Below are 19,443 nucleotides of genomic sequence, written 5' to 3'. Positions count from 1 at the left end.
GAAGTCTGTGGCATTTCTAGAAGGGGCTAGAGTGGCCAGGAGTGAAGGGACTTGGGACTGAGGCTATTTACTAACTAATAGAGAAGGTGAATAAGGTCCTTTTAAACCAATTTTATGACTACACAAAAGCTTACCAGCTAAACAATAATCTTGTTTTAAAAGACCATTAACCAGCATCCAATTGCTGGGTTCTTGAACTAGACTCATCATCGTCAAGACCTCACTCTCAATAGGGAGGAGAAAGCAGCCAGTGCCCAGATGTCTCTGGATGATTGAATCTCCAGCCCCCACACCCCAGTGTCCTGCAGAGGCTGTCTCCCACAGGCTACCCTTTGGTTCTGGTGTATCACCCTTTCTTCCCATGGTTCTGAGGTATCTATAATCAATCTGTTTACCTGAGATAGGACTTCCAATTTTTAGCTGCAGTTGTTCATCAAAATGAAATTAGAGATGGTTTGTTTGTAGACCCACCCCAGCTGTGGCGTGGGTCAGCAGAGGGAGGAAGAGGGGGCTGGAGGGAATCATGATGATTTTTGTGGTGGAAGATAAAATGTAAGGCTTGTGGGGCATACATAGGAAAAAGGTCTAAGGATATATCTTTAATTATATTGATGAAATTATTACCTTTACTTCTTGAGTGCCTACTCTAGGCCAGAAACTGTGCTAGTCACTTTCCAACAGTCATCTCCAAGCCTCACAAAATGTGGGCATCATTTCCTCACTTTGGTAAGTTCAGAGAACTTGAACTTGCCTTCAGACTTGTGCGTAAGTGTTTGTACTATATATTCCCATCGGTTATGACTTCCTTAGTGAAAACACTTGGTACAGTTGACTCATTTTCTCTATTGACTGTCATCCATAATGTTCTCAGCATCTTGAGGGTGGGGTCTCTGCCCATTTTACTTGCTGTTATTTCATCCTACATCCAGGAGTAGCCAGATAATAGAAAATTGTTTGTCTTATCTGTTTGGAAGGAAGGAAGGAAGGAAGGAAGGAAGGAAGGAAGGAAGGAAGGAAGGAAGGAAGGAAGGAAGGGAGGGAGGGAGGAAGGGAGAGAGGAAGTTGTATCATCTGACTGACCTCTGGCTTTCTCCTATAAGGCCACAGTTCACAGGGAAGACTGGGGAGATGAAGGAGGCTGTCCATTTGTTTTTTCTGGATAAAGAGACAACATAAAACCATTTCTTCCAGGGGCCATAGCAGGACCTCTTGAGGATGCCTGTGGTTATTCTTTCCTACTTCTGCCTCCTTCTCTTGTTCCCAGGACAGCCCCTCCTTTACCATTTTTGTCATTTCCTTGACCTATACAAAGCTTGCATTCAAAAGACATTTAGTAAACATTACTCATTGATTCATTTAATCCTCAAGTACACAACTCCTGGGTAACACAGTTAGATTATAGCACCTGACAAAGCTCTCTCTCTTGACTTACCAACTTGCTTCCGAGGGAATTAATATTGGTTTTACAGCACACATGTGGAACTACCACCTGCAGTTGTTGAACCTGTCTTTAAATAGACTCACCCAAGTCTATCTGGAGTGTCATTTAGGGCAATTCAAGAACCATCCAGATAACATGGGATGGGGGCACTTCTTAGAAAAGCAAACATGGAGTTGGGAATAATGCACTCGGTGCTCCCAGGAGGAAGTTGTGAGAAGCAGACCAGAGATTCTCAGTTCCTCAGGGCCTTCTTGCTGCAGTGCGTCTGTCTCCTGCCTGGCTGCATGTTTGAATCCTGGGTATTTTAAAATACAGGTTTTATCATTATTCAGGTATGTCGAGGTCCCCAGAACAGAAGATGACTGCCATTAAAAAGACAGTTTGTTATGCCCTTAGATCCCAAGAGGACAGGGCACTTGGGTTTAGTCAGGAGGAAGCCGAGGAGAAATGTGGGTAAGAGCCTCTGCAGGGGTTTCCATGGGAAGGAACAAGTGAGGCGGGGGTAGCGGATTTAGAATGGACTGTTTTGAATAATTTCAGTGGGCCAGGAGCAAAGGGGCTGGCTCTCCTTGCTTGTCACATGGCCCCGAGGTGATTAGAGCCAATGGATAGTGCCCCCCACCCCCGTGTGCATGTGTGCCCATGTGCATGTGTGCACGTGTGCGTGTGTGCACGTGTGCAGCAGCCCCATAAAGGAGGTGGTTGGAATGTGGGCTCTGGGTTGATTGGTTTACATATGGAAGGCGTGCTCGCAGGCATGTTGTTTGCTATCCCTAGGAAGTAGCTTACCCTGGGAGGGGCAGCCTCTCCAGGCCGAGATCGGCAAGGCTCCAGATGTCAAAGCATCAGAAAAGACTTGGTTTATACAACTGGTTGGAGGACAGATACTGTTAAAAAGTTGTGACGCTTGAGCCCCATCATCCAAAAATTATGATGGAATGTGTCTGGAGGGGAACCTTGGAATTGGTATTTTTCAAAGCTCAGTTGTTGATTCTAATGTGCAGGGAGGGTTGTGAGCCACAGCCAGCATGGCTGTCACTCAGAGGTCCCTGTGTGTGGCCAGTTTCATTAACTGAGGGACATGTCCCTTGTAGAGTAGACCACATTTGCAACAAATCATGGATGACTGAGACCTAGTTAATCAGATTCATTATAAAATAGTTGCTTTATCTTTCTTTTTAAAACATTTATTATGCAGTAATTAAAAAGGTTAAAGACTCTTCCATCTCAAATAAAAATAGCTGTTTTAATTACACACATAACGGAGTACCTTGGAAGAATGACTCCAATAAATATCACAGGAAATGCAGTGCATTTGCAAATTGGAAGGACAAGTACTTTCCCTGTTCACAGTGTTTGACACAGGAAAGCCTGCTGACATATTGATCCATAAGGTCATGTTCTTGCTTTGTCTTTCATTTCAGGCCTCCGACCAGGGAGACCTTCCCTCCTCCTCCACCTGTTCCACGAAGGGGTCGTTGATTCCACCTCCTAAATGCTACCTACTTCAGGATTTAGAGACTAGCAGTTTTCAGCCTGGCAATGATGTCTTCATGGTGCATTTTATGGTGTGGATGCTGGCATTAAGATCGACTCTTATTGCTGATACTGTTGTGGCCCTGCTGGTTTGGGCTTTCCTTGAAGAAGAGATTATTAAGGCATGAAGAAGTGAAAAACTGAGGACTTTATTCACCATCGCCAACTACATTGATCCCTATCCTTGTTTGCCAAAAAGGTGAAGACTTAATTGAAATAACTTACCTCTAATTTAACATGTCAGAAACCGGAGAGATTGATTTGAAATGTACTTTACAAGAGATTTTACTAAAATGTACTTATATTAGGCCTTACTTATTTGTTCATCCAGACTAATTTCTACAAGTGGTTATGATTTAGTACTTACAGTATTCAAGTAAGAAGACACATCCTAAGTTTTAAATGATTCTTCAACTTTTCTGCCAAACCGGCCAACACCATTTCTTCATCTTATATTAAAACCTGTGAGCAGATAACACAAGTATGTAAGTAGCAAAGTATGAAGATTGAGAGACTGTGAGCAGGAGGTTAGTGTTACAGTCAAATGCAGGACGTTGTGTAAATGCCGGGGCTGGTCACAGATAACAATCTGAAAAACACTTTAAAAAGGGATTAGTCCTAACCCCCCTTATAAGGAAGTCACAGATGAGGTTCCATGGAGTCTGGAACTGAGAGCATTTGGTTGCTTAGAGGAACGGGCGGGTTTAGATTCCACACTTTCCAGCTACAAATAGCCAAGCTCTCCCCTTCAAGAAATGCCCAGGTGTAGAAATTCGGTCAGTGACTGGCCATTGGCCTTCTGGAAATTTCCTTCTTCCATTATCTCCATATCTGTAGATATGGAGCTACAGTACCATGTTAGTGTTTTTTTTTGTTTTTGTTTTTTTCTCAGTTTGGACATCAGTACTTTAGAATACTTTCAAAACAGTGATGCTGCCAAAGAAAACATCTGTAAATGGTGGGAACCAGAGGCTTGGGATGCCAGGGACCCTATTTCTTGCCCTGCAGTCTTCATAGATTTTAGTACTGGCTATAAAAAGAGAAGAGAATCCTTGACATTTTCTCTGCTAAGGGCTTAGAAAAGGAAGAAAAAACCTAAAATAAAAATATTTATCTATTTCCTTATATACCTGTTACTACCACTGAGCTTGGGAAATCTGAGTGTGCAAAAAACATAGAGCCTAATGTATGTCATTAATTTTGATTCCCCTGGCACATAAATCTACTTTCAAAACACAAGTCCTTAATTTGATGTTTAAATGTCTAATAAGCTCTGGCCAGCATGGCTCAGTTGGTTGGGCTTTGTCCCATGAAGCTAAAGGTCACTGGTTCGATTCCTGGTCGAGGTTCATGCCTGGGCTGCAGGCCTGGTTCCCAGTTCGGGCATGTTGTGAGAGGCAATGAATGTGTTTCTTTCTCACATTGATGTTTCTCTCCCTCCCATTCTACCTCCCTTCCCCTCTCTCTGAATAAATAAATAATTTAAAAAATAAACATATGATAAAATTAGTATTGCACCTATTTCTTTAAAAAATATCAGAAATCTTATAGTTTTCCGGGAAATTATTCTCCATCCCACACAGGTACGTAAAAGCCACACTATGAATGATCATTTAAATACAGTTTTATTGGGTCCTTTCCTAGTGATTAAAAGTGCTTTTGCAATCTCATTCCTCAGTCCAGTGAACCAGAACTCTTGTTGAAGTTAATAGCTTCTGAGATATTGGGTGTTTTTCTGACATAAAATATACTATTGGCCATGGCCAACAAGGGAGTGTTTATGCAAATTACCTACCACGATGCCTGGCACATAGTAGCCCTTCTGCAATGGCCCCCTTATTCTCCTTGTCACTTACTTGGAAAAAAATGGAGCAATGTGAGATGACAGGGAGCAAGAAATTATAACGTTGATACGGCTGTCCTTCCTGTTCTTTATAGATAGTCCCCATATTCTGCACACTTGATTTTGATGAAAGCCACACTTTTAAAATATTCAGTACCTCTAACCCCCATTTTAGATGCCAGATTTATATTTTTGTACGTTTGCTGACTGACGAACATTTAGATCAATAACATGGTGAAACCTACTGCCAGTCAATAGTGTTAGCATCTTTGTATGAACATCAGTGTTTGTGCCATATTGGAATATCTTACTGTATTTTATTCATATGTGAAAATATGTGGAAAACATGAAATTGAAAGTGGCAAAAAACCTGGGACGCATTAGTGTGATACACTTGAGACATGGATAGAGATGACCCAGTGTCAAGTCAAAGGTGACAAGTCCCAAACCCTCACTAGGTACTCATTGAACATCCCAAATGGTTGGTCATGTGTAAAAGTAAAAGAACAACATGAAAAAATTTGGATGAAACATTTGGACTGTGTTATCAAATGTCTCTAATGGTGAGGTAAAAAAAATTTCATTTTGTAGACACAGAACCACCCATTATAACGAATTCATTCAACTTCCACATACCCAACTTTTATATATATTTTAAGGAATACATTATGAACAAAACCATGGATATCAATACAATGAGGCTCAGAAACTAAATTGTAACAAGGTGTCCAGAGAGGCCACTAAAAAGTTTTCTCTATGATGCTTTGGGAGACAGCTCTGCTAGCACCATCTTTCCCCAAGATTTTATGAGCTGGCTCAATAGAAAGTGAATTATTAGTCATATGCACTGCCATTGCCTTTGCCTCTAACTGTACAAAGTCCATTGTCTTCTGGTTTCTAGGCGAGCGCTGTTTCTTATCTTACATTAAAACCTGGGAGCACATAACCCAACTATTTAAGCAACAAAGTGTGAAGAATGAGAGACTATGAACAGGAGGCTGGTGTTGAATTCAAATAATTTCACTTGATATGTTTAATGATGTGAGTAATCCCCAATGCTTTGCCAAAATTAGGCAAAGTGTAAGTGACATCAATGAGTATTTTTCCAAGTCAATCTAAATTACCTACCCTTGCCCCCACCCCTTTATATTATGTTGCTTTGTTATTAATATTGAGAGGTCCTGGTCTGTCCTGTATCACTGCAATACCTGGGATTTTTAGATTCCTCTCCTATAGGCCCTGAGGGGTTGGTTTTCCGTGCTCCTCTTTCAAAGAATAATGTGTGGTTTTGCAGCTGGTTGGCTGAGGAATCATTAGTAACAGATTTCTTTCTAAGAAAGACAAGTGACTAATTTGGACAACTCTAAAAGATTCGTCCTAACAATCAAACCTCAATTTTGAGGAATCTGCCTATATAAATATTTTCTTCAGCTTTATAACTAAATTGTGTTCTGTTTATTTCCAAGTGAGTTAAGAATATAACATGGCCTTCCTCGTTTATTCCTAATGGCCAGATACTGTGCTCACCAGGGTGGTGAAAAGAAGAGTAGGAGGTATGGAAGATGTTCTGAATTCTGAGGCACAACTCAGAATTTGTTTTCTCAGAGACACTGTAATTAATAGTAGGTTCCCAGGCGAGCCCGCCGAAGCCCATTTAACAACCCCCGCCACACACACACGAAATGTCAGGGAAAATGTCTTAGCTGGCTATGCAGTAAGAATTCGAATGGTGTAGCAAGAGAACATTGGCTTGGAAGTCTGGGAACCTGGAATTCACATAAATGGACTACCCTGGTCTGCTTCGACATCTATCAAGAGTTTTGTGTTCAGTAATATTTCAGGTCCCTTCAACTCTCTAAGTCCAAGTTTAAGGCGAGAGGTGGGGAATCCCTCAAACTGAAGAAGCAGGGAGGCAGCCTTACTGGAGTCAGCACCTAACTGGCAAGGGATCTTATTATGTGGGAGGCAGCTTATGTTCCTTTCCCTGTATAATTGTCAGAAAAAATAAGTTTTTAGAAATATGTGAGAAATAGTGAACTGGGAATTGTACAAAGAAATTCATAGCCTTACTTGCTCTTCAGTCTAAGAACCTGGTGTTTTATGTGGTTGCTTCCTAAAGAAAAGAGCTCAGACCAATGACAATGTTCTTTGGTGCCTACAACATTTCAGCTAGAGCAGAAAAGGTAGAGGCGAAAGGTGGTAATAGCGATAGAAGGACCACTCACCCCAGAGGTAATACCCAGCAAGAGCAACATAACAAAGTAAGAAGAAGGAATAGAATTTCCAAGAAAAGGTAGTGGAAGATGAAAATCAGAAGATATATTGTCATCTACAGACCATGATTCTGATGATCATGTTTATCAAGAATGAGAAGAATAGATTATAACTGTGGGTGTTTGGATCCTTTGCTGGTGATAGGCTCTATATCATAACTATCATAAAAAAGAGGCTGTACAGCTGGGGTGTGGGTTTTATGGGCATTTCCCGCCACCCTTTTTGGTATTAGGGAATGACCTTGTTAGATGAAGAAACTGGTGAAATAAGATATATCAATGTTTTCCACTCCTCAGTTTGAAGGAACTGATGTTGATGGTGAACCTGAGTCCTGTTTTTTGAGCCATGAGATCATCAGATACAAAGGATCTTTGAAGCTACACTCCTTTTCCTCTAATCAATTATGTTATCTCTGATTCCCCTTTTTCACATCTGTTATCAGATTTTAATTATTTAAATCAATTTATCACGATCATTTCCTGGCACCTACCAGAGTTCCTAACATATAGGAGATGCTTATTAAATAGTCATTGAATTAATGTCCCAACATGCTCTTTCCACCTTTAAATTTTCTTACCTATTCCACCAAAACAGGGTTTGCTCTTCTTTCCTTGCCCATTGCCCTTTTCCTAGTGGAACATTTGCACAGTTGGTCACATTCCGTACAGTTCGGTTTTTTCTGGTATCCTGTTATGCCTGTTTTCTGTAGTATATGCAATGTTTCCTGGTTTTAAGTTAAATGAATATAACTTTTCTTGTGTCCTCCCCACCCCCAAGCAATTACCAATGCAGTGCTTCCCATACCTAGCAAAGCTTACTGACTTGAATATGTGGGGCTGGTGATGGATGTTTAAGTAAGAAACAACTCATCTATCTTAATCAGCACTTACATCGCTTGTTCTTCAAATGACCCTCATCACTTGATTCAAAAGCAGTGATTTTTCATTCACAGAGCATTTGCTGAACTTCTACCATGAGCAAGTCACTACGTGAGGTGCTCAGGGGGATATACAAAGATGTAACAAGAATCCTCCTCTGATTTCTATAGCAATTACTGGTGTATGATTCATTTAGCAATTGATCGTGTACTGCCTTGTAATCTTTCTTAGACTAGCTAGAAAGCATTCTTTAAATATATGTATGCTATTTGACTTTCACCTACTGTTTTCATTCATTCTCCAAATAGTTATGGAGTGTTTATGATGTCACAAGCACTGTCACGGCAGCTGGGACAGATATAAACAAATGGTGGTACGTGCACGCCCTCAGAAAAGGTCAGGATGTAGTACAGAAGAGGAAATGGGACTAGATGGTCATTGTAATGTAACATGCCAAATGCTATCAGAATCCTGAAGAAGAGATGCTCAGCTTCCTGAGGATGTCGTGCAAGGTTTCACTGAGAGGTGGTGATTCAGTTAGGACTGGAAAGAGACCATTCTAATGGCTGTCCATTTATTTGCATTCTAGGCGGAGAGAACATTGAGCACAAAGGCACAAAGGTATAAAGAAACATGGTGTATTTAAATAATATAGGATGGAGACTAGTGGGACGTAAAGTTGGAGAGATAAATCAGGATCTGCGTGTGCAGCTGCATGCTAACAGGACTGTCCTTTAGCAAAGATTTTTTTCACATTACATATGTAGCACATGCTCATTGTGAAAAACATCCAAATATTCCTAGGCATATACAAAGTTGAGAGTTGAGTCATAATCTTTCAGGTTGTTTTCTATGGGTAGACTAAAATGGAGTTATGTCCTATTTTTTCAACTTCTTCCATTTAAAAGTATCAGGTATCATTCCATGCCATGCCATACAGGGCTATTTCATTTTCTAAAATGGCTGTATGGATGATAATCCACTAGTAGTAAGATGGATTCGGGAAACTGACAGCTTGGGTTTTGTCTCTCAGCAAGCCACTTAATCACTCTGTGATTCAGTTATCATATCTGTAAAATGAACATACTTATAGTACTGTCCCCTAAGGTTTTTGTGAGGACTAAAGTCAATGCATGTAAAGGGTTCAGAACAGTGTCTGAAAGATGAAAATCTTAGTTGTGATTCCATGACATTTAAACAATATTCAAGGGGTGTTTTAAGCGAGTGTTATCATCAGGTTTCTTCTTAGTAAATCACTCTGGCATGTGTTGGAGGGAATAAACAGGGAGAGACTGGTGGCAGGGGTCTTGCTGGAGACCGTTACAATATATAGGGGGGTAGAGACTGTCTGCTCTTAGCAGAAGAAAGAGAAGAAAAATAAACTCTTGAAATGTTTCTAAGAGACCCAATGCTGGAACTGTTGACTGCTGATGGCTGAGAGATACTGGCAATCTGGCTACAAGTTCCAGATTTTTGGCTTAGAGGGTGGTGTAGATGGAGGTGCCATATTAATGTATTTATTTGACATTTTTTGAGTTCCTACTCTGCGACTGGCACAGGTCTAGGCACAGGAAATATGGCAGAGGACAGGACCTCTGCTTAGGAGAGGAGCTTAGCTTCCAGGAGGTTTTATGTTTGTGGACAGGAGACCAGCATGAAATAAACAAATAAATGAACAAGAATTTGAACAAGATTGAATACTAGCGGTCCAATAAGTAGTTGATTATTTTAAAATACTTATTCAACCCTGTACGAATTTAACAATCCCCCCATAATGATTATACGATCTCGTGATTCGTTCACAACGACAGATGCCTGGAAAGGGTCATTTGATTTGATTTCCCAAGCTCGAGAGGCGGCAGGTCAGACCCCATTTAATAGTATCGGAAAATGAGGCCAGGAAAACTTAAAGCGTTTTGGCCAAGGTCACAGAACTCCGAGCTCCGCCGGGAGTCGGCTTCGGCCCTGAGGATCGGGCTCAGTCACCTACGCCGTGGTCGTGCGGTGTCTGCGCGCCGGAGCCTCCGGGACCCAAGGCCGGAGGGCAGAACTTGCCAGGGGGATGCTGCGGAGCGCCAGAAAGCCGCCCGTCAGAGCCAGGCCCTCAGCCGCTTTGACTAGTGCTTCCCGGAGTGGGCGCCCGGCGGCGGTTGCGGCCCCGCGTCGCTAGGTACTTCCGGCGTGTGCCGGGGTGGCCGGATGACGTGGCTGAGTCAGAGGAAGAGGCCGAGGAGGTGCCGGGGGGCGGGGGAGGCTAAGGAGCAGGCGGTGTCGGCGGCGGCGCGGAGGAGCCAGCGGCTGTGCCCGGGCTCCGTGCGTCAGTCCGCGCCCGGTGGATGCGAATCGGCTGTGGCGGCGGAGGAGGAGGAGTTGGTGAGAGCGCGGAGGATGAGGCCGCTGCCGGGCGCTCCCGGCGTGGCGGCGGCCGCCGCGCTGTTGCTGCTACTGCTGCCTCGGGCCCGGGCGGACGAGCACGAGCACACGGTGAGGGGCGTTCCGGCCCGCCACCGCAGTACCCGGCCCGCTTTCCGCCTCACCGCTCCGCAGGCCCGGCGCGGCCGCGAAAGCCCAGCGGCCCTGTCGAGCCGCGCGGCCATCGAAGGCGCCTTCCGGTTGGGCCTGGCGGAGCAGGAACCCCGGGAACTGGGAGGAGGCATTTCCTTGCGCTCCCGGGACAGGACTGCGCGCCCGGAGTGACTGGGCCTCTTTCCCCAAGCCGGACCTAAACGGCGCCCCAGCCCGGGGCCTGGGGGCCCTCGAGTCCGGGGGAAGAGAGTGGTCCGGGACGGGGCTCACTTCGCCGTTGGGGCGGGGGCTGTGGGCAAGCCAAGTTCGGGGTTAGTGGCCCGTGGGAAGGGAGCTGCGCTCTGGCTAAGGGGGGCTACGACGCAGTGGAAGATGGATGCAGCACGATTACCCATCATACCCAACCAGGAAATATCCATTCCTGTAAGGTCCGAACCGGCCTATATTCCTCCCCACCCCCGCCCCCAACAGGACGAAATCGCTGGCGTGGCCACAGCATTGATGAACTTGGGGTGAAGAACTTTACATGTGTACATGCTGTCAGCCTACACGCTCACTTCACAGCCTTTTTTTGGTAACTTTCTCCGTACCCTTTCCAGCCAGCCCCTAGATGAAGCTCCCACCCCAGTGGTCTCTAACTAGGGCAGCTTCTGACTGACTAAGGGATCGTGAGTTTCCCAGTCTTGTCTGTTGGGAGCAATCCCTTTTGCATTTGTACTAAAGTTCATTGGCTGTTTAGTTGTCATATATATTAATGACTCAGGTGACTCACTTTGAGCTATAACTCGGAGGTTTTCAGGATGATAGACGTGAGTAAGACAGGAAAGTCATAAATGGACCGGTAGCTTGGCAAATAATTGGTTTTGTACCTTAACTCACTACTGGTATGATTTTGCATGAACGTTGTGTGTGTACTAAATCTGAAAGATTTGGCGGAGTTTTCTGTCCTGATAAGCGAGGGAATGAAGCAATCTTCTTACTTATTCAATGCATCCTACTTTAGGTTTTATTTATAATAACCAGATTTCGTTTCTCCATTCCCTGCGTTAGCTGGGCTCTTATTTTAGCTTATTAAGAGCTAAAAGCTCTGAAGTTTTGGCTACTTTACCTTGAATTGCAGTGAGAAACTTCTTACCTCTTTTTTTTTTTTAAGACAAATCCCATGTCAGTGACATGGTTTTGTGCTGTATTTGTGACTTTTTACCTTAAGATAATTTTGTTCAGTGGTTAAACAGTTAAATGAAAAAACGATTTCCTGTTCTGTCGGGAAACTTGTTTGGAAGTGTAAGAACTGTTCCTTTCCAATGGTCAGTCCTTTAGTCAGCAGTACAGTTACTAATATTTTTCTAATTTTTTGAATACTTAAGGAAAGCTACCGTGTAAAACTGAGAACTCTTAAATGTAGTTCCATCATACAGGCTTTTAAGCTTAAAAGTAGTAATATGCTCTTACATCTTGTGTCTTTATAATGAACTGCTATAAATAGGGAAAATTGTTAATTAAAATTTCAAAAATTGGAGGTATATAAAATGGCCTTAGATTAATTTACATAATTAAAATGTAAATTAATTTTACTGAAATTTTATTGCCAGGAACATTTTTTATTTTGAGTATAAAATATTTGATAAAAGGTTCCCCCCACCAAAGATTTTATTTATTTTTAGAGAGAGGAGAAGGGAGGGAAAAAGAGGGAGAGAAACATCAATGTGATTGCCTCTCCTGTGTCCCCAACTGGGGACCTGGCCTGCAACCCAGGCATGTGCCCTGACTGGGAATCAAACTGGTTACCCTTTGGTTCCCAGGCTGGCCCTCAGTCCACTGAGCTGCACTAGCTAAGGCTGATAAAAGGTTTTTTTTGTTGTTGTTTAAGATTTTATTTATTTAGTTTTAGAGAGAGGGGAAGGGAAGAAGAAAGAGGGAGAGAAACATCAGTGTGTGATTGCCTCTCCTGTGTCCCCAACTGGGGACCTGTCCTGCGACCCAGGCATGTGGCCTGACTGGGAATCAAACCAGCGGCCCTTTGGTTCTCAGGCTGGTACTCAGTCCACTGAGCCACACCAGTAAGGGCTGATGAAAGATTTTTGAGAGAATATATGTATGAGGTAATTGCTAGACAAAAAATTTGGAGTACATTTCATTCATGTCTCCATTGGACTGCTCATTTGGTTACTTGATAATTATTTTAAAAAAGGAAAAAGTTATAGGAAGAATAACATTAAGATATAAGTATAAAATTTAAGTGGCATTCACATTTTTTTTGTCTAATATTTTACTTCTTCCAAATTTATTGAAAATATTTTTTGGAAATGAGGTGGTTCATCCTAGCTAGATCACAATGGTAAAAAGGCTAATGTCAAGTGACTTTTTTTCCCCATCAGGAAGGCAGAAGTAGCCATTGAAGAAAGAATGATACCAAAGGAGGAGAAAAATTGCCAAGGGAAGGTTGCTGAGTAGGTGTTTAAAAATTCTTGTAGAATTGAATTATTAATAAAGAACAGTTTTCAAAAGTTTAAGTTTACCCTTTAGATTAACTTTCTGTTAAGACAGTTTCCAGTTAGAATGATAACTAAAAGGGGTTGGTAAGCAATATATGCTAGGCATTATTGTTACTTTATATATATTAACTCATTTTAAACATTAATAGCCTTAAACACACATTAATAAGCATAATAAAAAGGGCGTAACATCCTTTTTATTAAACGGGGTGTAAAAAGGGTGATACGCCCTTTTTATTAATGAGGAAAAACCAATGCCAGAGAGGTTGTTACTTACCCAAAGCTGCACAGGCAGTAGGGGTAGTGGGAAGTATGTAAACTCAGGCAATTTGAACTAATAGTCTAATATACTCTCAAAGGATGTGCTTCTACAGTCCTTATGCTAAAAACAGGCCAGTAAAACATTTGGTATTAAATTGAGTACTTCTTTGTATTGATAGTATTTATAAGTGCTTAAAGAAATGTTTGGATAATTCTAGATCCATATGGGTTGTTACTGAGAAAAATATTTGGGTTTAGCCTTCAAGCAGGGTAGTGCCAACTTAATGGGCATGTCACTCGGGCAGTCATAAGATATGTGCAAGCACGTAAGGACTGCTTGGTTTAATGCTCTGCTGTCACTGTCTTGGAATTCATGGTAATTTTTGAGCACAGAGCCCTGCATTTTTATTTGTATTATCCTCCACAAATTATTTAGCTGGTCCTAAGAAGGAATACCTGTTTTATTCAATTCCACAAAGCCCCTTATTTCTCTTACTTTACCTACTGAATTAGGATTTGATTTATAGGACCATTGAGATATATGTGGTATTTTTATGTGCTTATTTATTCAAAGCCCTTTTAGTAGTCTCATAAGAGTAATGAGAAGAAAATATGTGTTGACTTCCAGAGTACACATACATCTAGAGTATATAAAGATGTGTTCCCTTCATTTTTTGAAAGTTGAATCATGTGAATTGCAGGACACTGTTTGAAATAAAAATTAAAGAACACTTTGATGAAAGACAAGTTCTTAATATGTGATTAAAGGGTCATAAAAAGGACTCTTGAGAATGAGTGAAAGCTATATAGGATGTGGTTTATGCTTACTTGGTTTTCTGAAACTCAGGGCACTTGGAAACATGTAGTTAGATTATTGTCTCCTAAGATACCAAAGTACTCTATTAAAAATATTTCAAATTGAGAATCATAAGAATTTTTGAACTGGAAAGACTCGAGACCGTTGTGTCCAACACACTCATTCCTAACGGCATGAAGAGGCTCAGCAACTGGCTCAAGGACACACAGAATCTGAGCTTCCTGATCTCTGTTGGCTTTGTCTTGTCTGTGTAATTTTCACAGTAATGCTATGTAAAGATGTGAGCACCAAAAAAAAAAAAAAAAAAAATCAAGGGCACAGAAATGTTAAAGCATTTTATGATTTGTACTGTAGTCTTGAGTTTTTATGGTCTTGTTTCCTCAAGATCATAAAGTCAATTTTTAAAATTTTGTCTTACATATCGAGGGTCTGTAATTGGCACAAGAAATGGTATTTAATTAGTGCTTATTGAGTGACCCAAGTAATTAGGGAGCTACTAGCGACAAGAATATTCAATGTTGGAAGCATGGAATCCTGTTGCTTAAAGCACAGTGAACAAACCCAGACCATTGTTCACTTAAGATGCACAGTCCCGAGGATTCTTGTTGTGCTTTGGGGGCCTTACCTTGGCTGAAACCCCATTTCTTTGTGGCCCATTATACTCCTGATAGGTGGCGTTGGAAGGACCTGATCGTGTCCAGGACAGCCTGCGCTTAGCCTCTGCCATAAGCACTTATTATACCAGATTTGTTTGCTTTTTTTGGCAGATGGCAGCCTTTTGTTTTTGTCTTTGTCGGGAGTATGACAACTCTTAAAACTTAAGTGTTTTTTTTTTTTAGATTTTATTTATCTTTAGAGGGGAAGAGAAGGAGAGAGGGAGAGAAATGTCAGTGTGTGGTTGCCTCTCATGCATCCCTTGCTGGGAATTGACCTGCAACCCAGGCATGTGCCCTGACTGGGAATCGAACCTCAATCCTCTTGTTTGTAGGCCCGCACTAAATCCACTGAGCCACACCAGTGAGGGCTTATGTTAAGATTTTATAAAGAGAATAAACTGTTTACTACAAGTGAATCTGTGTGTGCTCTAATATAGATCTCATTTTAGGAAATGCCATCATTCATTGTCCTATTTTCAGCTGTACTCTGTGATAGACTAAAATAGTTTATTTAGGTACAAAGCTGTTGACGGGGGGAGTTATCTCTAGACTATCTAAAAATACCCTTCTGATTTATTTGTTTTTGAATTCTGATGTATGTGTTTTAAATAAATAATTAAACATTGAAATTATGATTTCTAAAACATTTTCAGAACTGGATTTTGCTTCTTCAGATATCTGTTTTAAAGCAAACACTCACCCCATGAAAATGATGGTGTATGGGTTCTTATTCTGAGCCCTCAGTTCTTTGCCTGTCTTTATACATTCTGATATCATTGTTCAGATTTTAGATAAGTACACCAGTAACATCTCCTAAAGTGTTCTTTCTGAGAAAAACTAATTCAGGGTCTTTTTCAAGTAGGGAAACTTCAGTGTCTCTTTTTTCCCAGCACATAAACAGTATTTAAATAAGGCCCAACGTTGGCGATGCCTGGAGAACAAAGTCAGTCTTGGAAATGAGAGCACAAGTAGCTTCTTAGGAAGAATTTTTTTTTTTAGTGTAGATTAAAGGCTCAGATAAAAAAATTGTTCAGTATTTAGTATGTCTTTAGTACAACTGTATGTTCATACTCCATTTAGGTTTTGCTCTTCAGTAAATGAAGCTGACTAGGGATTAGCAAAAGTATAGTCCTAAAGTTGTAAACTAGGTACTAGTTATATGATCTTGGACAAATTACTTAACATCTCTGTTCTTTGGTTTGTTTTCATCTGTAAAATGGGGAAAATAATAGGACTTATCTTAAAGTTCTAAGAGGATTACATGTTCATGTAAAAGCCTTAAACCTATGTCTAGCACATGGTTTGTGCTTATTAAGTGTTAACGAATGATAGTATTAGAAAAGATCATGAGATCATGCTAATTAGGGATTGGCCCGAAGATTGGAGGATTGGAAAAAGGATTCGAGTAATTCTGAAGGATAAGTAGAAGTTGGCTAGGTGGAGAGAAGGGGAGGGCATTATAGATTTGGGGAAACAGTATGAGAAAAAAGAGCAGGAAAGGAAGGAGAGACAGCATTAGAGACCCTCGTGGTTGGAGTGGACAGCTCAAAAGGGTGGGGTGTAATGGTGAAACTCTTCTGAGGGATGGAAAATGAATAGAACGGTGAGATGAAGAATGCAGGTGGTCTGAACTGGCCTCTCATGGCTACTCCCAGCAAGGCCTCCTGGAAGGAAGTACAGATGTGCTTAGGGACCCCCTGGTCCCACTGCTCTACTTCCATGACTTTTTCCCCTCCCCTTCTGGTTACACTCCTCAGGATGGAGGGAAGAGTCCTACCTGTGGCTTTCTTCCCATGGACTTGTGGGGCTCAGGGGCTTCCTCAGTAGTTCTGGGGAAAGAAAAGGGTTTTTTTCTCCTTAAAAAATTGTGTGAAGTCTTCCTTTTGGTATTTTTTAAAAAGATTTTATTTATTTATTTTTAGAGAGCAAGAGAGGGAGAAAAACATTAATGTGAGAGAGAAAGATTGCTGGTTTGATTCTGTCAGGGAACATGCCTGGGTTGCAGGTTCTGTGCCTGGAGGCAACCAATTCTAATCATAAATGGATGTATTTTGTTACCTCCCCTTTGTTATTTCTCTAAGAGGGTACTAATGCAGCCATCACACATGTCAGTCAGTGCACATTCTTCAAACTTATTCTACTAAGTTGTTAAGGAACTTCACATTTCAGCATTTTTCCATCATATTTATTAAATACCTTTTGTATACATTGTTTTATGGAGAGAGTGTCCTGCCTACTGAACAGGTTTCAGTTCTAATACCAACTCAGCCACTTGATAGTGATTGGTTTAGAGCACCATTTTGAGAATTCTGACACTATATCCAAGTAATGCCTGTGTCTGTGTTCAGCAGAAAGTATTACCCTCATTGATTGGTGCTGTGTGACCATAAGCATTGATGGAAGAGTGGTGGCATACATGTATCTGTCAACTGAATGGGATTCATTTCTTCATACATGAAGATTATCCTCTGTTTTTTTGAATTCACTTGAAATAGTTTATGATTTTACACACTGTTAACTCCTCCTGGCCTTTCTCTGTCACAGAAAAATTAATCATTCCTTTATTGTTGCTAGCTACATTAGCCCTTTATTATCTTAATTACAACACTTTTTCATTGTTAATCATTTACTTATCTGACTTCTCTATGGATTGTGATCTTGAAGGAAAGGACAGTATTTAATTTATTTTAGGACAGTAAGAACAGTATATCCTTAACACCTAATGCTCTGTTGGTACATGTCTCATGTAGCCAAAAAATGAGATGGTTATTTCCTCGATGACATGGATGATGTCTTACATAAGCAATGGAAAGTTTGTTATTTTTGAAGATGAGGGGATTAGATCTAAGTTCTAGGATGATGATGTTGTAAATTAAAAGGAAGAGGTGGATGATTTAGACTTCAGAGTAGACAAGTCAGTGTTTTTTGGAAAGCCAGAGGGACTTGGTGTTTGAGCTCCATGTCTGAGAGATTGGTGATACCATTAGGAAAACAAAAGTGGGTAGATTTGGGTGGGATGAGTTCAGTTTTGGAGACGTTGGGTTTTGATTGAAAATGTTTGTTTATTTTTAGATGGAGGATCAGAGCTAAGGATTTGGTAGTTGGGCTAGTTGGAGAGCTTCCTCTGTTACCTGCTTCATAGCACCTTACCTGATTATAATCGCTTGTTTTTTTGTTTTTTGTTTTAAAGATTTTATTTATTTATCTTTAGAGGGGAAGGGAAGGAGAGAGGGAGAGAAACATCAATGTATGGTTGCCTTTCATGTGTCCCTTGCTGGGAACTGGCCTGCAGGGAACTGGCCTGCAACCCCGGTATGTGCCCTGACAGGGAATCGAACTGCGATTGTCTGGTTCACAGGCTCGCGCTCAGTCCACTGAGCTACAGCAGCCTGGGCTTAATTGCTTGTTTAATGTTCATCTTTCCCTTTAGAATCTAAGCTCCAATAGGGCAGGGAACTTACTTGTTCAAAGCTTGTATCCTCAGTTACAAACACAGTTACTGTTTGACCCATGGTAGTCACTTAGTGAATAATTGTTCAATGATTTACTTGTGCACTGTTAGCTGACTTAAATTATATACTGTGTTGTCTTTATATTGCTAATTAGGGTTACTACTTTTTAAATTACTTGGTTAATTGCTTTTCATAGAACCATTGGACATTTAAACAGGAGATCTTAGAAATTTTTGGCAAATCCTCCAGTTGAACCCTGGAAAGGTGAGGTCATCTACCCAGAGTTACTAGACCACACTTCAGTATGGTATTCACTGATGGGTAAAGCCATAGTTATTTAATCAAAGAAATATAAATATCATACAGGGTCTTCCAGGCTGATAAAGAGGAAGATAGAATGATGGTTTGAATAGACTGGTGATTTCATAGTATGGTTTTCTCTCTTGCATAGTCATTTCTCTCCTCTCCAGTACTTTGACCAATGGCACAGAAAAGATTAGAAAGGAGATGAACCTTTATTTGCTGGCAGCAGGTTTTTGGAGTTTCTAATGATTAACATGAGGTTTAGATAACCTGTTGATTTTATTTCCTCTTTCCTTCTCAGTGTTGGCATGGTGAATCATGTTGGTCATAGGTTTACCATTATTTGAAAGTATAAGTAATAATTATAAACATTTGGATGAGTTAGTAGACTCTCTTTAAACAATACCACCTGCAAAAAAAAGTTTGGAAAAGGTGGATCTGCCTGAGACCACAATCAAAGGATATAATTTTAAAATTCACCAAGTTTTACTTTTAAGGTATGGTCATTAATCAGATTAAATTAAACAAACTTCCAGTATTTTATTTTAAAGCTTCCTAAACAGAGACAATACATTTTTGTTCAGAACAACTAAAAAATATTCTCTTAATTTGAATTATATTTTAAAAAGTATATATATATATATATATTTGCTTTTTTTTGTTTCAGTATCAAGATAAAGAGGAAGTTGTTTTATGGATGAATACTGTTGGGCCCTACCATAATCGCCAAGAGACGTATAAGTACTTTTCACTTCCATTTTGTGTGGGGTCAAAAAAAAGCATCAGTCATTACCATGAAACTCTGGGAGAAGCACTTCAAGGAGTCGAATTGGAATTTAGTGGGCTGGATATTAAATTCAAGGGTAAGTAAACCTTAGTAGTCCTTCTGATACAAGTTAGATAGTAGACCAGGGTTTCTGAACTTTTGGAACTGTTGACATTGAGGCTGGATCATTCTTTT

The 19,443-nt window shown here is 40.8% G+C and overlaps 2 protein-coding genes across 3 annotated transcripts in view; both read left to right on the top strand.

The window, feature by feature from the left end:
- Positions 1-4,486, top strand: part of PIK3AP1 (phosphoinositide-3-kinase adaptor protein 1) — a 94,240-nt gene extending 89,754 nt beyond the window's left edge. For both annotated transcript variants that reach the window (XM_037138918.2, XM_053662460.1), the window contains one exon: positions 2,866-4,486. In XM_037138918.2, the coding sequence (XP_036994813.2) occupies positions 2,866-2,923 (58 nt within the window). In that variant the 3' untranslated portion in view covers positions 2,924-4,486. The remainder of the gene's footprint in view (positions 1-2,865) is intronic.
- A 5,712-nt stretch (positions 4,487-10,198) lies between these two features.
- The window catches only part of TM9SF3 (transmembrane 9 superfamily member 3), a 60,131-nt gene continuing 50,886 nt past the window's right edge, over positions 10,199-19,443 (top strand). Inside the window, exons 1-2 of the mRNA XM_037138917.2 lie at positions 10,199-10,456; positions 19,150-19,345. Of these exons, the coding sequence (XP_036994812.1) occupies positions 10,361-10,456; positions 19,150-19,345 (292 nt within the window). The 5' untranslated portion in view covers positions 10,199-10,360. The remainder of the gene's footprint in view (positions 10,457-19,149; positions 19,346-19,443) is intronic.

The sequence above is a fragment of the Artibeus jamaicensis genome, unplaced genomic scaffold, assembly GCF_021234435.1.
Source record: "Artibeus jamaicensis isolate MK-2021 breed Jamaican fruit bat unplaced genomic scaffold, CSHL_Jam_final contig_252, whole genome shotgun sequence".
NCBI classification, from domain to species: domain Eukaryota; kingdom Metazoa; phylum Chordata; class Mammalia; order Chiroptera; family Phyllostomidae; genus Artibeus; species Artibeus jamaicensis.
Note: the sequence above shows the minus strand (reverse complement) of the source record. Positions and strands in the feature narration are given on the sequence as shown.